Raw genomic sequence first — 15,800 nt, 5'->3', positions numbered from 1 at the left:
CTGCACGAAACATTACATAAAATATGAGGAGCAGACCTTGAATGATATGTCTAATTTTAAGTCACGCTGATCACTTGACCAAAAGCCTCATCCAAGTTATAGATCATCCATATATAGAAAACTACCTACATTAACACCTTAAAACCTTGGCACCATTACATAATACTAATTATAACTGAAGACTATAAGTATCATCTTAACAGCATTAATTTACATTCATGGTCAACATTACAAACAACATTCACATTATGCCAAAGTACACTGAAACTATATGCAGAGAATGATACAGCCCAATACTGTATATTGGAGGTGCCTATTTTGTTAACTATTCTTGGAAGAGAGAATATAAAATGAGATGTATTAAGATTCATCCCCAAGATCTAGGTCAAACAACCCACAAGCGTTATATCAAATCCTTCACATAGTTACAGATGCACTTAATGGTTTTTAATATATGTTTGCATTCTCAAAAGTTATAAGAAAAATTTACAATTTATCTCTCACAAATATTAAAACATGAAAAATGCCTGTTTAATAACTGCCTTCGGTCAATACAATATAATAAAAGGCAATAAAATCACCAATCCTGAGAAGGAATATAAATGACAAGTACAAAACTTTACACCTAATATTCGCCTAACCAATCAGACCAAAATCTATGCAAGAAATCCCTTCATAACAAAGCAAGTTTATACTTAAGTTTTATACATTGCTGTATACATTTGGTTATTCTGGTAGTGAAAATTGTGTGCAATGAAATAATCGGTGAATATTCCTTATGCTGTACAACGAATTTTATGTTTAAAGAACCATTCCTGCCCAAAATAAAACCTGATTCACCATCAGACCATCCTTAAAAACTTCCAACTTGATACATTTCTCAGAGATTAAACCATTATGGTTTATGGTAAGAACACTTCTGAAACAGTACTAATTTTCTGACATTACGTATGAGCCTTATAACACGTTTATTTCCTTGGAGCAATCGTTAATGATTCTACCCGTACTGCTGCTATCAAGTACATACAACACAGACACAGACTTGTGACCATATGAGAAGTACGGTTATTTTATAAAAAAAAAAAAAAAAAAAAGTCACTCCACACACTTTGTAGGATTCACGCAATGAAGGTTTCAGGAAGTTACAAATTAAACAAATTAGTACTGCTCATGCCTCTCATAAAATTGTAATCTGTGAATTTATTTAGGTCTTCCTTAAGTATCCTCAAAGCCTAACATATACCAGTTTAACAGGGTAATTGTATGAACTGAGTGAAGACTAGGCGCAAAAAAATAATTTCAAATGTCAGAGTAGTTGCTATTATGTTAGGGAAGGGGGAAATGGCAATATCATCTAAATGTTACATACTACATACTGACATGCTCTTTACAGTTAATATAGCATACAGTTAATATAGCATGTATTGAAGTTATGTTAGTGCTAAGCATTAATTAAATGATCTTGGTCAACAATTTCCACCTTCTCAAGTTTAAGAGTGCCACTGTGCACTGTAGATGGTAATCTTTACAGTGCCTTTTCAGCTTCCAGATGTGTTCCTTCTGGCCTCCTCACACCAAGCTGTCAAAACTACTTTAACTTTACCCTATTTTTCACCTCATTTAGGAACCAAACTGTAGGGCAGCCCCAGGAAACTCGAGAAATAAAATTTAAAGGACTTGCTAAACTGCTTCATAATAATTGTAATGCACAAAAGTACTGACTGTTTAACAAACTAGTAACACAGTCAATTCTGTTGATTACATTGAAACAAATTTTTATAAGAATGCAACTCTTCTCAGAGCGAGAACACTTATTTCCAACCTGATATCCTAGTGCAGTAATGTAATTGGTTCACAATATATATACAGTACAGTACAGTACATGGGTACTCTTTGCTGCATTACATTATCAGATAACATTTTAAATTTGACCCTTAAAAGCAATCAAATGACAATTATTATTCAGAAACAGGTTAACCATACAACCTAGTCATTTATTTCCTTGAGAGGCTAACATAGGAACGAAATATTGGAAAAGTTAAATAGCTAGGTGTGAAGAGACAAGAGGGAGTCGAAGGCAAAAAACCAAAGCAATACTGTACAGCCGTAGGGTACTGAATGCATAAAGAACCTAAATACTCCCTACATTACGCTGTGCAAGGTACACTAAGGGAGAAATCATGAAGCTATGATGGACTAAGGAGGTCCCAAGTTTAATAACCACTTTAACACAGCGTTCTGTGGATAATAGTTTGCAGACTAATAACAAAGTGCTGTGCTGTGAAATTATCATCATCTTAACTACAATATCAAGAATCAATTCCCTGAAAACCTTTCTGAAATGAGGCGATTTTATTCACTGCCATGGAAATTTAGTAACTTTCATGTAATGTGCTCTTTTGCCAACAGTAAATCAAATTTTCTGAATTTTTAAAGTTATTCTAAAGCTAAACACAGTGAAGTAGCCTTTGAGAAATTCAAAAGGTACAGTCAAGAAGTTCATTGGTTTCTATAGCAAGACATTCCCATCCTGCTCTCTTCAAGCCAAAGCTCTTCTGTGTCAAGTCCCAAGAAAATGAAGTGATAAGAGGATCTATTGCTACTCAAACGTGTATTAAAATTGTATGCGTGTGTATGTAATTTTGTCACTTCTGGTACCAAATACTTTGTAAACTAACTTTCATTATCATCAGGGTATCTGTTACTAACTGGAAGTTATGGTAAAAGATTTTTAATCAAATGACTCCCTATTCAAGGCAATACAATGAAATGTACTCTAAACACCATCTGTTCATATTTCACTCACATGAACAATGATGATTTCTTTATCATCCAGAACCATTTATGGGTCTTACGCTACTGTTAAAATCTTCACTGCACTAGCTTTTAATGACAGATGTTTATCTAACAATAAACCATTTTTACATACCAAGATTTGATTATGAACAGACAACTGCCAATGCTCAAACAACACTACTGAAATCTTAAATTACTTATCTTGAAAAAAAAAAATCCAGAGAAAACCTACAGTCTTAGATACATCATCAGAAAATTTGACTTTTGCCATTAACAATGAAATGCAACATGGCACAGATCAGCTGTTCCTAAAACCTACAATATGTACAAGGAAGACGAACGCAGCGGAACACAGCACGAGTAAGAAGTTATAACCAGTATAATTTCTTATTAAGACTGTTCTACAACTTATGAAAAAAAATAACTTGATTAGCCAGCACTGCAAGGGTACCACACCTCACAATTTGTGCGATTATGACTGTGGACTAAACGCACGAAAATTTTGACTTACAAGACTAAACTACAGTATACAGTATCTTGTATAAACACTTATTCTCAACTATATACTGTATACTGCTTTTTTGACAGGACAATGCTTTCAGCCAGAACCATTCATGTGTCTTGCTTTACAGCTCAAACTTTCGCTACACAATTTTCTGCAAATATAAATTTTCCTAATCTCTGGGTATTCATTCAATATAAGACAGCATCTGTGTACAGCACTACATCATGGCATGCCACAAGTCTATACCCCATTGTATCTATAAAGATGGTATTGTCATAGCGTAACTCTCATATTACTATCACAAGAAATTAAAATATATCGGGATTCCATTCAATATGACAGAATGTCTGTACACAGTCACGTGTCAAAAGTCTGTACATCAGAGTAATTACTAAGATGGTCTTACCTTACTATAGAGTTATATAAAATTAATCATATTACTATCACAAAAACTAGCAACAAACACTTCAAACATGGCGGCTCGGCCTCAACAATAAATATAAGGCACACAAAAGGCACATTGTCTACAAGCTGGTTTTAATTTTTCAAGCATAATTTGCTTTCCAGAAGCCTTAAAAATACTGTAATGTACATATATTGTATTTAACACCAGATCAGCATCTTCCACACTGTATCAAACCGAAAGCAACTCAATTTTTATGTCATTTTTTCAAATTTCCCAATCATTTTTTCTAGAGATCATGGAAATTTTACACTATTTCGCAGATGGTTTGTTTAAAATTCATAAATGCAAACAACAGTATGAACAAGTATTTGTTTCATTTTTATAATAATGATATTAGGCTTAGCTTAAGGTAGCTAAGAAACTGTTGGATCATTAATGGCATTAGTAAAAAGTAGTGTACAGTAATAGTTTAAATTTTATATACAAATTTTCTTAGCCTGACTTATTCATAACAACAGACAAAAAAAAAATATAAATTTCTTCTTAAAATATAAAATATAAAATACCAACCTCACGTTTCCTTTAGCTTCGTGTAAATATTCGAATTCAGCATTTCCTTTCCTGACAGTTTAAAACTTTGTCACTGTGTCCTCCAGGCGACAGAAGGATGAAACCTCCACGATCTCAATAGGAAACAAAGTCAAAAGTATATTGAAGGACAAGGCTACTTAAGTTTTATAGAAAATGATTACTTATGCATTAATTAAAGCGAAATACAATTGAACAAACTCCTAAAACACTAGTCCTCAATTTTTAATGCTAGGAGCTGAAAGAATTATACCAAAATTACATGAAAAAATACAACAGACAGAACCAATGAGGAAACATCCTTGCCAAGCTTCACAGACTTATGTTACGACCACTGGAGAAGCTGAATCCACAGTGGTCAAACTAACAAAATGTACAGGTTAACTTTTATAAACCATATTAACAATCTGAATTAACCAACACAATTCAAACCCTTGCAAACAAGCTATGAACTACACTACTGTACTCTCAATGCATTCATCACCACTTTCTTTAAACGGTAGGATGCTCAGAAAAAAGTAATTTGATTTCATACAGTTACAACCAAGGAACATACATCATAAGGAGATACAGTACACAACAAAAAAGCAAAAATACTACAGTTCTGTAGTTGATGGAGGTTCAATGGAAATGATGACAAAATCACACTAGGGTAACTGAAACTTGGTTCTTTAAACATACTCCGAGAAGAAAAAAAAGTTTTGAAACTCAATAAAATAATTAATTTACAATAATAGCTACAAAAAGAGTATATACAGGTACCTGGATAAAGCACTTTTGGAAAGCTATACAATCAAAGATTGCCTAGGACAAAGGAAAACAGTCATATGAGACAAAATTAAACGGTCATGCCTAGGTATAAATTTGTATAGTATACATAAAAAACTTTAGGTACATACAATACAAACACTGCAAATAAATACAATATACTAAAACAAAATACCAGGAACCAAACTGATAAAATGGAACACAGGAATATTGTACAGAACATTCAATATTTTTCAATATTAAAAGAAGATTACTGGAAATGAAAGTTTGGCAGAGATTGCAATGTCTTCTTGAGAAACAACTACTGAATAAAACTTGGAGCTTAAAGCTTTTTCATTTGAATAAAAACCACCATTCATTAGATTTCTGAACATCTGAAAATCTCAATCAACATCACTTCATAAAATTAGACTTACTAATTATTGCACTTCAACAAGCCAAAGGATCGGCACTCTCGACAAAGGATCAGTTACGTGATTTCACCATGTCGCTATCATGCCATCACAATCCAATGGATCATCAGGATCTAGTTCGACTTCCACTTGGATCTCCTCAGGGTAAACAACTCCAAACTCATTTCTCTCATCTTCTTGTTCTGGTTCCACAATGCTGCTGTCAATTCCCAGTATAGCGTCGCCTTCGTCATCAACGTCATCATTCAGACTAACGTAATCGTCACCTTTGGGTACTAATGACGGCAATGAGATCGCTATCATGTCTGTTTCCAGTTTTCTCTTTCGTGTTCCCGGAGATGTTCTCGCAGGTCAATGCGAGACTTGAAATCTTCCCTGTGGCAAATCCCACATAGCAACGTGTTAGTGTGATACTTTTTGATGTGGGATCTCAGTGACGCCGGTTCAATGAAAGTCTTCTTGCACAGTTCGCAAGTGTGTGGTCGGTCGTCCGTGTGCTTTTTGCAATGTAACTGAAGAGATTCCAGATCATTAAATGACTTCCCACAGTTTATACACCGGAAAGGTTTTTCTCCTGTGTGTGTTCGCTCATGTCTAATCAAACCAACTACCTGTGTAAACCCACGCCCACAAACCCCACATGCATAAGGCTTTACTCCTGAGTGAATGCGCTCATGAGCTTGTAGACCCGACTTGAAACGAAACATTCGACCACAATCTTTGCACTTATAAGGCTTCTCTCCTGTATGCACTTTCAAGTGTTGCTTTAAATGCGTGTTACGAGAAAACGCTTTCCCGCAGACTTTGCACTGAACAGGACGTTCACCGGTATGAATCCGCATGTGAGATCTTAAATTAGTCTTTTGGTTAAACGAAGCATTGCACATCCCACACGTGAAAGGCTTCTCTCCCGTATGAATGCGCATGTGCCGAATGATATCAATCCGCTGGCGATATCGCTTGCCACAAACATCGCAAGGATACGGACGTTCCCCGGTGTGGATTCTAATGTGCGATATGATGTGGTCCTTGGTTCTATAAAACTTACTACAATAAGGACACTTGTACGTGTTTAAGGGGTATATAGGAATATCACAAACATCTTTGCCAAACGTTTCCGACTCGATTTTGATTCGCATGTAACGCTGATCTCCTTGAAAAAACTCATTAATTATGACTGGGTTAACAGCCTTCTCCCTATGTTTAATTAATTCCGACACTTTTCCAGGATTTGCACTGTAACTCACGTAGCCTGCGACATTCACATTAGTTGGTCCCAGCACGTTCTCGGACACCAGTCCCTCCTTGCCTATGGGTATTGACTTGGGCTGGAGTTTCAATGCTGCTGCTGCTTGCTTCACCTTTTCAGGGACATTGCAGCTGATGAATTCTTTGATGTCAGCATTTCTGGGTATCAATTTAACTTTATAAGGTTCCGAAGACTTTTCTTGTTTACGAAATGAGTGGAAGGCATTACATAACCTTTTTTGATTATCTTTTGTATTATCATTATGATTCAGTCCTATAACTTCAGCTTCCTTGGGAGAAATATAAACGAGCTTTCCCGCTGGTGTACGTATGAAGAAATGTGGTGCCGGGCTAACTTCCATGTCTTGAGTTAAGTCTTGGGTTGCAACGTTCAGGGCGTCGCGCAGTTGTTCATCATTTGCCAACAATGCATCTGTTTAAGAAAGGTTGCATCACTATACAGTACCTATGAATACTTGGAAACATATTGCACATGGCTCATTACAAGTTCCCTCTAAGTGCCACATAACTAAATCAGCAGTATCTAATTGGCAAAATCTATAATAATCTTCATCCCATAGATACAAACCTTTTATTTGACCTGTCTTTACACCTGACAAGTGCAATTAACCAAGTGCTGATTATCTGTTCAAGAGACATAGTGAGTCATGCTGGAGGATACCTTCTCCTACCAAGGAGCTGAGAGAAGGACACTCTCAGTGTTATAGAAAGTTTGTTTCAAAAGAATAATCCATACCATCTCAAATCTTGCATAGCCATCACGCCAAACCATTTATTGTAATTGTGCCAAACAACTACTGTATTTACAAGGGCGGTGACTGAATCTACCTTTACAGCTGTGTTTTTTTATTTGAATACTGCCAAATTAAGAGTACGAACCCGTGAGTGAACTGCAATTGTAGGGCTACTTGAAATATTTATAAAATATCATTATACAGTTTCCTAGACCAGGATTCAAATCTGAACTCTTATAGATCTAACCTAGAAGATTATATCTCATTTCATAAATTAAAATTTAGGCATTTAATGAATATACTCATACTGAAGACCATGACAAATAATTTCCTGAAGGGATTTGTTTCTAGACCTGACACTTGGTTTGACCATTGCAAAACATTCATATTAGCCCATATTTGTGACCCTTCTGAATCTTGGACAATCCATTCCTGATTTAAAGACTACGATCCTTTCCTGGGTGACAGCCACACTGCTCATACACCTCTTGGGTGCTTGATTCAGGTAAAGATCCTCACTTCTTGTAGCTAGCTTGTTGAACACAAGCTCTGTATTCCTAGACTTAGCACTTTAATTATTTCAACTTGCTCCACTTTAAGAAATAGTGAATCACACAGAAATCCTAGAATTTTCTAGTGCAGACTTCGTCTTTGGGTAATGGGTTTTCCCATCTTATTTGGCTATACTGTATTCCCACACTGCCAATGTTTTATCAGTGTGATGTTTTCCAATTGTTCATGTTATTGGTATCCAATTCTGGACTTTGGGAAATTAACAGTTAATTAAGAAGTGTCAATACTCATTAGCTGCTTTCTAGTTAATAATGCCTGATTCTTTGTTACTAATGAGTATTATCATTTTTATTCATTAAATGATATGATCAAGAGTATGTTTTGGTTTGGTTGATAGTGGTGATATAAACTAGTGTCAACATGCAACTGGTCTCTTCATTAGAAGGAGCCTCATCCATTACGCAAACACATGTAATAGTGGATACTATAATACTGGCATGCTCTTCACCAGAGTTCCGCAAAAGTGATGGCACTGTTAGGCGAAAGGGAAGGACTCCTACCAGTAGGGGAGCTATCTTGCTTGTTTTATGTCAGTAAGTTGTTTAAATCTGTGATTCCCGTGAGGAAAAAGGCATTTGTTGCGTACAGTAATGGTTTGTACTTTTGTATGAACATAGGAGTCTTCAGTATGAGATTACCTTATTTAATGTTAAAACACTTCAGATGTTACTGCTTTGCAATTTTTAAACACAAGATTATTTCTGCATTTCATCTTTGGAATTTACTGTCCATGAATGCCGCATGGATTTGCAAAAGTTATGGAATCATAAACAATAATAAGTAATTCACTCTTACCCTGATCTTCAGAAGGTTCCTCTTTAACTTTACCCTCCAACAGAGGCATGGGTACATCTACCTCTATTTTCACCTTCGTCTCTGTTTCTTCTTTGGGTTCTTCTTTCACCTGGATATTCAAGTATGCTGGAGGTTTTGCCAGTCCTCCTGGCTTCACTGTGTTTCCTTCCTTAGCTGTTGAGACTTCTGATCCACTCATGGTTGAGTTTTCTTTCTGTTTTTCCTTTGGCAAACCTTTCTCAATAAGGCCATGCAGTTGCACCCTGACCACCTTTTTACTTGGGTCTTGGACTCCCTCGAGGGATACCTTGGTAGGAGTCTTGCTATTCTCTGAGGGAACTGGGGAATCTAATTTGACTGGAATGGGCTTTCCAACCACTTTGAATCTTGAATAACCACTATTAATGTATATTCCTCCAGTAGACTTGGAAATAACTGGATTAAGAAGCAATGGTGCTGGTCTTATTAGATTTCCAAACTTAACTCCCTCATTACCAAGTTCGCCTTCATCCCCCGCACTTGTAGCAGCTTCCTGCTGCAGTGGGAGTTTCCCATCGGTGGATGTATTGCAAACTGCCACTTCGTTACCTACCTGTAACTTGAGATTCTGAACGTATGTTACTTTGGCATTTGAAGAAGTTGCTTCTACAGGGCCAGCACTTGACAGTGGTGTGAAATAAGTAAGCCCAGGATTTGCTTTTTCTGTCCTTACAATATTTGTTAGCAAAATCTTTTTCCCATCTGCAGTTTGTAGAAGGCACAAATTGGAAGGCTTATCTGGACCAGCTGTTCGACTTTTTTTACGAGCTGTATTTAGTATGAATGGAGAGATGTTAGAAAATTTATGCAGTGAACAGATATCTTTAGCCAACACAAGAGGAGGGGGAGCATCTTTACTACCAGGAACTGAAACCTTTTTCATCTTGAAAAGATTCACGTAATATGAAACGAAACAAATCTGGTGCAGTCAAACTCAAGATGAAACAAACAAAAGACATAAATTTCCCTTGATGCATCACATCTTGAAACCTGGAAAGGAAATAAAATACAAGATATTAGAAATATGTATTAAACACAAATCTTGTTTTATATTTTTACCTTTAGCACAATGCTACATCCCAAGAAGGTCTTTTAAGCTCTCTAGATCTGCATATAGCAGGTTTCATTTATGAGAAAAAGATCAGCTTGATCAAGGAAACTAAAATACATTTTTCATGAAGAGGACATAAGACAATTAACCAAAAACTTGATTGAGTGCTTGAATAATAAAAAGGAATCGTTGTTGACGTTACTGAAACTGCATCTTCAGATTAAGAAAACTTATCAACTACATGACTTAGTTGGTAAAAATTTCAATTAAAACCAGTAACTGAAAACACTGATATATCAAATACTGTACCATTTTTTGGGAAAATTTGTTTTGAATAATACTGCACAAACCACTGCCTTGGTAGAGTATATTGATATGCTGATGTTAAACAGGCTGAGAATTTATATAAGATGGAACATACAACTTCATGTAAGCAATCATGTAGGTACGAATCACCCCCCAAACCAGTGGTACATCATACTAAGACTTCATCTCGTGTCCCTTCCCAAAGGGAGTCCTACCTACAACGCACTTTGTGGAGCAAACTGTAAAAACTCTTATGTTTTTGGCACCATCCCTTTGGACCCTTTTGCATTACTTTAAGTCTTTCATGTTTCATTAGTTCCATTTTGTCTCTTCAATTCCTTAATTTTGTCTTACTGTAACTGTCACCCATCACTTAGAAACAAATTGTTTGGGTCAACTCCATGATAATCTAAGACTGTGACTAACAGTCGAGTAAAACTATCCTACAGTATAATTCTGACAGATGCTACATAACAGGATTCCTGGTGACCACTATTTGTTCTACATTCCCAAATTCTGGGAATGCATAATGGTTAATACTCCGTACCTATATTCCAAGTGTCTAGTATCGTGCTTATACTCCTGAAGTCTGGGTACATAAAATATAACCAGTTATAGGCTAAGTGCTATAAATAGCACTTAGCATTTTAACATAAAATTTTAAATTTGCATTTTAACATAGAATTTTAAGATTAAGTCCAGAGTACAGAGGGAAGATTGTGTTGTATAAGAGAAATCTGAACAGTTGTGTTATCAATGGGATGGAAGAGACCTCCAAGATTGTGACAGTTTGGAGATGTATGAGGAACAGCGGATTAGAAATGCAGCACAGTGTATACAGAAGTAGCAGGAAGACCCCGAAAGTCATGGAGGATGGGAACAGCCTATATGAAGGCCTAGACCTAATAGTATTTGAGGCAGAAAGACCACAGGGCAGAGAAGAATGGAGAGAACAAATTTAATCAGTCCGATGACTACTACCGTGCCCCTCTGGTTCAATTATTGCAAGCTTACGTGCAAAATGGGAGCCATGTACAAGCCCCATGGGGATGAACGTAAAAACAAACAGACAGTAAATATCGTAAAAAAAATCCAAAAACACATAAATATGAACAAAGACATGAACAGAACTGCGTTAAATACTCTAGCCAGTGACTGCTGGGAAGCACGTTGCGGCAGTAGTCTACAGTTTTACCAAGCGATAATCAAACATGGCAGCACAACGTAGCTTAAAGAAACAATAATAAAAAACCATCCCAAAACTATGTGATTAAATACAGGCTACATTTTTCTAAGGATGCATGGGAGAAAGTCTTCAGCAGCTGAAGCATAAAAACTCATTAACCTAAGCTTTACTGCTGTAAGAAACTTGGTGTAACAATACACTGAAGCCTAGTCAGTAAATAATCAGCCATGTTTAACCAGCTGAGATAAGCTAGGCCTCGGCCTAGGCTATTCCCTAGACTTGCCTAGCCTCTTCTCACGTTTATAACTTCCTCATTAGGCTACACCAAGAATTTTACTTGGCCAATATAACAATGATAAACAAATATAGCATTAAGCTTCACCTATGGGTGAGCATAAAACCTAAGCTGTATTTGGAGTGGGCCTAGTCAAGCAAACTACACCTAGCCTCGGTGAATGCATAGCCTAACCCTAGATAAGGAAAGGTTCGTCTGAGAAACAAACTTGAAAATCTTAAAACAAGGAAGTTATCAATATTACGGACCTCTCACCCTAGACTTGGCCAAACAACCTGCGCCTGCACATAGACCTTGGTCTAACGCCTACGAGTCCTACCCCAGACCGAGCTTGTTGGCGAAACAACCTTACAACTCTCGAAACAACAAAGTTACTGATAGTTTGGGCATCAAATAACATCGAGAACCTTCCGGCCATAACACGCCCTCCGGCCTGTCAAAAGGCAGGATACGCCATAAAAGGTAAAAGGATACCAGCCATAGGCCTTCTCCTCTTCGCTTTTAATTACCAGAAACGCATCTACACATCTCACAAATACTCGAAATAACTCCGTTGCCCTCGACGGAGGTTAAAACGGTTAAAACATGCACAAAGGAAGCCGAAAAGAAGCACTTACTAATAGGAAAAGGACGACTCCTCACAACAGAAAGGTTTGTTTACGTTTTTCAAGCAACAAATGAAGTTTAGGGAGCGTTCGTTAAGATGGAAATGATCCATTGGGGGCAATTTCATCTCGTTGTTAATGCGATTTTAAATTTAAAATAACTTGATTTCTTCGGTTTTTATCATCAATAGAGAAGAAACATAGCGTTTATCTAAATTTTGCTCCTGAGCTTTGTATTTAATGTCGTAGTGAACGTTACGGTGAATATGATTTATTGGGACTACATTTCATCTCGTTATCAATTCAATTTTAACTTTAAAAAGTATTTAATTGGTTTAATTCTAATCACGAATAGATACGAAACAATTGCAATTATCTAGATTTTACTCCGAGACTTTGTATTTAATGACGTAGTAAACGTTACAACAGTAGGAACATTTTTCTAGTGAGAATAATGTTCGTCTGATTCTCAATTCAACGTTAACTTTAAAAGTATCTAATGTGTGTGATTTTAATAACGAATAAATAAATATACGTTGCATTTATCTCATTTTACTCTGCGATATTGTATTTAGTGGCGTAGTGAACGTTTTCAGAAGGATGGAAAATATTTCGAGTTAGAGTTAATTTTGTCTTATTATCAATTCAGTTTGAACTTGGGAAGCATTTGATTGGTTTGATTTTAGTCATGAATAAAAAAATAACAACTATCTATATTTTACTCTACGATATTATATTTTTGACGTAGTGAACGTTACGGAAGTGAGCAAACTTTAGCATCTCACTACCAGTTCAATTTTAACTAGGAAAGCACTTAATCTGCTTGATTTTAATTATGGATAAGTGAAAAAATTGCATTTGAATATTTTTACTCTAAGACATTGTATTACTGACGTAGTGAACGTTACAGTTGTGAGCGAACTTTGCCAAGGCCACGGAAGTTTGATTCTACAGAGTTGCCAAAGCAAGGAAACATCACATCACTAGACCTAACGAATTACTTTCTCGCGAGTCAATTTTAATGATTGTCTTTCTAGATGCTTTTATATATAATTATTCCTTTTCAAATTCATATGAAAACTAATGTATTTGCATTACACACAACTTAGTATTTACATAAATCGTTGACTTCTTTCTTGAGAGTAGGACTAGTTACCGTCAAGACGCCTTTACGTAATCTGCTAAAATAAAGTTATTGTAAGATGCTTCAAATTATAGCAAACATACTGACTTCTCACTATCTCTCACTTTTGTTACTTCGGAACGGTACTAATTTACAACAGTTAAAGTGTAGTGAATATTAATAATATTGACACAGAAAGACACTAATAATTGAAGGTTTAAATTGTTGTGCAGAGGTGAACCTTAGAAGCTATGGGACATTCACATGCATGCTATATTACATTAAAGCTCTCAACATTTGTTGTTTTTCCTCTAGTTTCATTTCATAAATTTTCCAATCACGGAACAGGAATAAATAATGGGAAAATGGGTTAGGTCTATAAAAACATTCCCTAACAAAAGTCTATGCAAATGAAGGCTTTGATTTAGCACATTGTTTATAAAAATCTCTGATGAAATAACGAATTTAAAGTGAAAATAAAGTAATTTAGAGTAAATGGTATATTATTATTATTATTATTATTATTATTATTATTATTATTATTATTATTATTATTATTATTATTATATAAAGCACATGACGTACATAACGTCCTCAACGAGTGGTAAATGAGTAATGGCCACTACATTTCAGAAAGTTGTGTACGAACTGAATGCAACACTTACACACGAGAAAAACTGCTGCATTTAACTGTGATACATAAAATTCTTCACGTAAATCTAGACAGGAACCTAAGGCACTAACCTGTGATATTTGCTTAGAAAGTATTTCACGCGGACTTAGACAAGGACCTGCTGAGTTTATGTGATACAGAAATGATTCAATTTAGACTAAGGCACGAATCTACAGGACTTGCTTGTGATACAGAAAGTGCTTCATGTAGACTTACACCAGAATCCATCGCATTTACTTGTGACGAGGAAAGTGCTTCATGCTGATTTAGACAAGAGCACTTTGCACTTACTGGAGACATGGAAATTGTTTCATGTACACTTAGACAAAAATGTATTGCGTTTTCCTGTGATCTAGAAAGTGTTTAATCAGATACAGACACATTAGGTAAAACATGAAATCATCATAACCTTTGCTGTTTTTATGGTGACATATTTATGGTGACATATTGTTGAAAAAAGTTGATGGAAATTTGTGTGAATTCTGCAGAGAATATACAGCTACCTCTGAGACAAATATTTTATACGTAATAATAATAATAATAATAATAATAATAATAATAATAATAATAATAATAATAATAATAATAATAATAATAATCAATTAAATAAAAAATAAATAAAATAAAAATAAATACATACATACATACATACATGCATCCTGACTGACAAGAAAGGTGAACTCTCAGTGATACGTTTAAGCTTTGTATTGTCTCAAATATACACACACACACACACACACACATATATATATATATATATATATATATATATATATATATATTATATATATATATATATATCATTGTTGCAGAGGACTTATCAAATGAAAGAATCTCTCTCTCTTTGAACTGACATGCCAGCGGTGGTCAAGGCTTTAGGAATGATAATCGTGTAACGTGATGCACGTGATTCCTGTCCCACTTTGAATTTCGATGTTATCCTGTTCAGTATTAGCTAAATTGTCTAATGCTAATTCCTTTATAGCTAGAAAGTCGTTTACCTTATATTTCAGAAAATACAAAGCTTAAACGTGTGAATTATTAGATACATAAATCCATCACTTCTGTCAAACTGACAGTTAGGAAGTGTGTATGTAAGTATTTTAACATTTCTGTTATTGTAAAGTAAAGGAATAATATACATATAATACATACAGTATATAGATATGATATATATATATATATATATATATATATATATATATATATATATACATACTGTATACGTACATATATACATACATATATATACATATATACCTCTGTGCATATGAATATATATACACAGATATCTATATACATGTGTAAATGTAATAGCCACAATGCCCTCTTAAATTCTCAATATACTCATATATATCTATATATATATAATATATATATATATATATATATATATATATATATATATATATATATATATATATATATATATATATATATAATATATGTATGTATGTATGTATATATATATATATATATATATATATATATATATATATATATATATATATATATATATATTACATATACACACACACACACACACACACAGAATTATTGTGTTCTTCACTCTGCCTCATAACACGAAATATTTGTTCAGCCACACGCTTACAGCTTTCAGAACGAAGCACAAATGATTTGAAGGGTATAAATTCGTGCCCAGAGGACGATAAAC

General features: G+C 34.9%; 1 protein-coding gene across 1 annotated transcript; it reads right to left on the bottom strand.

Annotated features, from left to right (window-relative positions):
* Window positions 1–5,542: 5,542 nt before the first annotated feature.
* Window positions 5,543–12,413, bottom strand: LOC136849434 (uncharacterized). Its single transcript, XM_067122785.1, is given in 5 exon segments — window positions 5,543–5,711; window positions 5,752–5,778; window positions 5,780–7,157; window positions 8,848–9,876; window positions 12,342–12,413. Coding segments are annotated over 4 exon segments (2,496 nt in total). The 5' UTR covers window positions 9,770–9,876; window positions 12,342–12,413.
* Between the last annotated feature and the right edge of the window lie 3,387 nt (window positions 12,414–15,800).

This window comes from Macrobrachium rosenbergii, chromosome 21 (genome assembly GCF_040412425.1).
Source record: "Macrobrachium rosenbergii isolate ZJJX-2024 chromosome 21, ASM4041242v1, whole genome shotgun sequence".
Classification (NCBI taxonomy): Eukaryota; Metazoa; Arthropoda; class Malacostraca; order Decapoda; family Palaemonidae; genus Macrobrachium; species Macrobrachium rosenbergii.
Note: the sequence above shows the minus strand (reverse complement) of the source record. Positions and strands in the feature narration are given on the sequence as shown.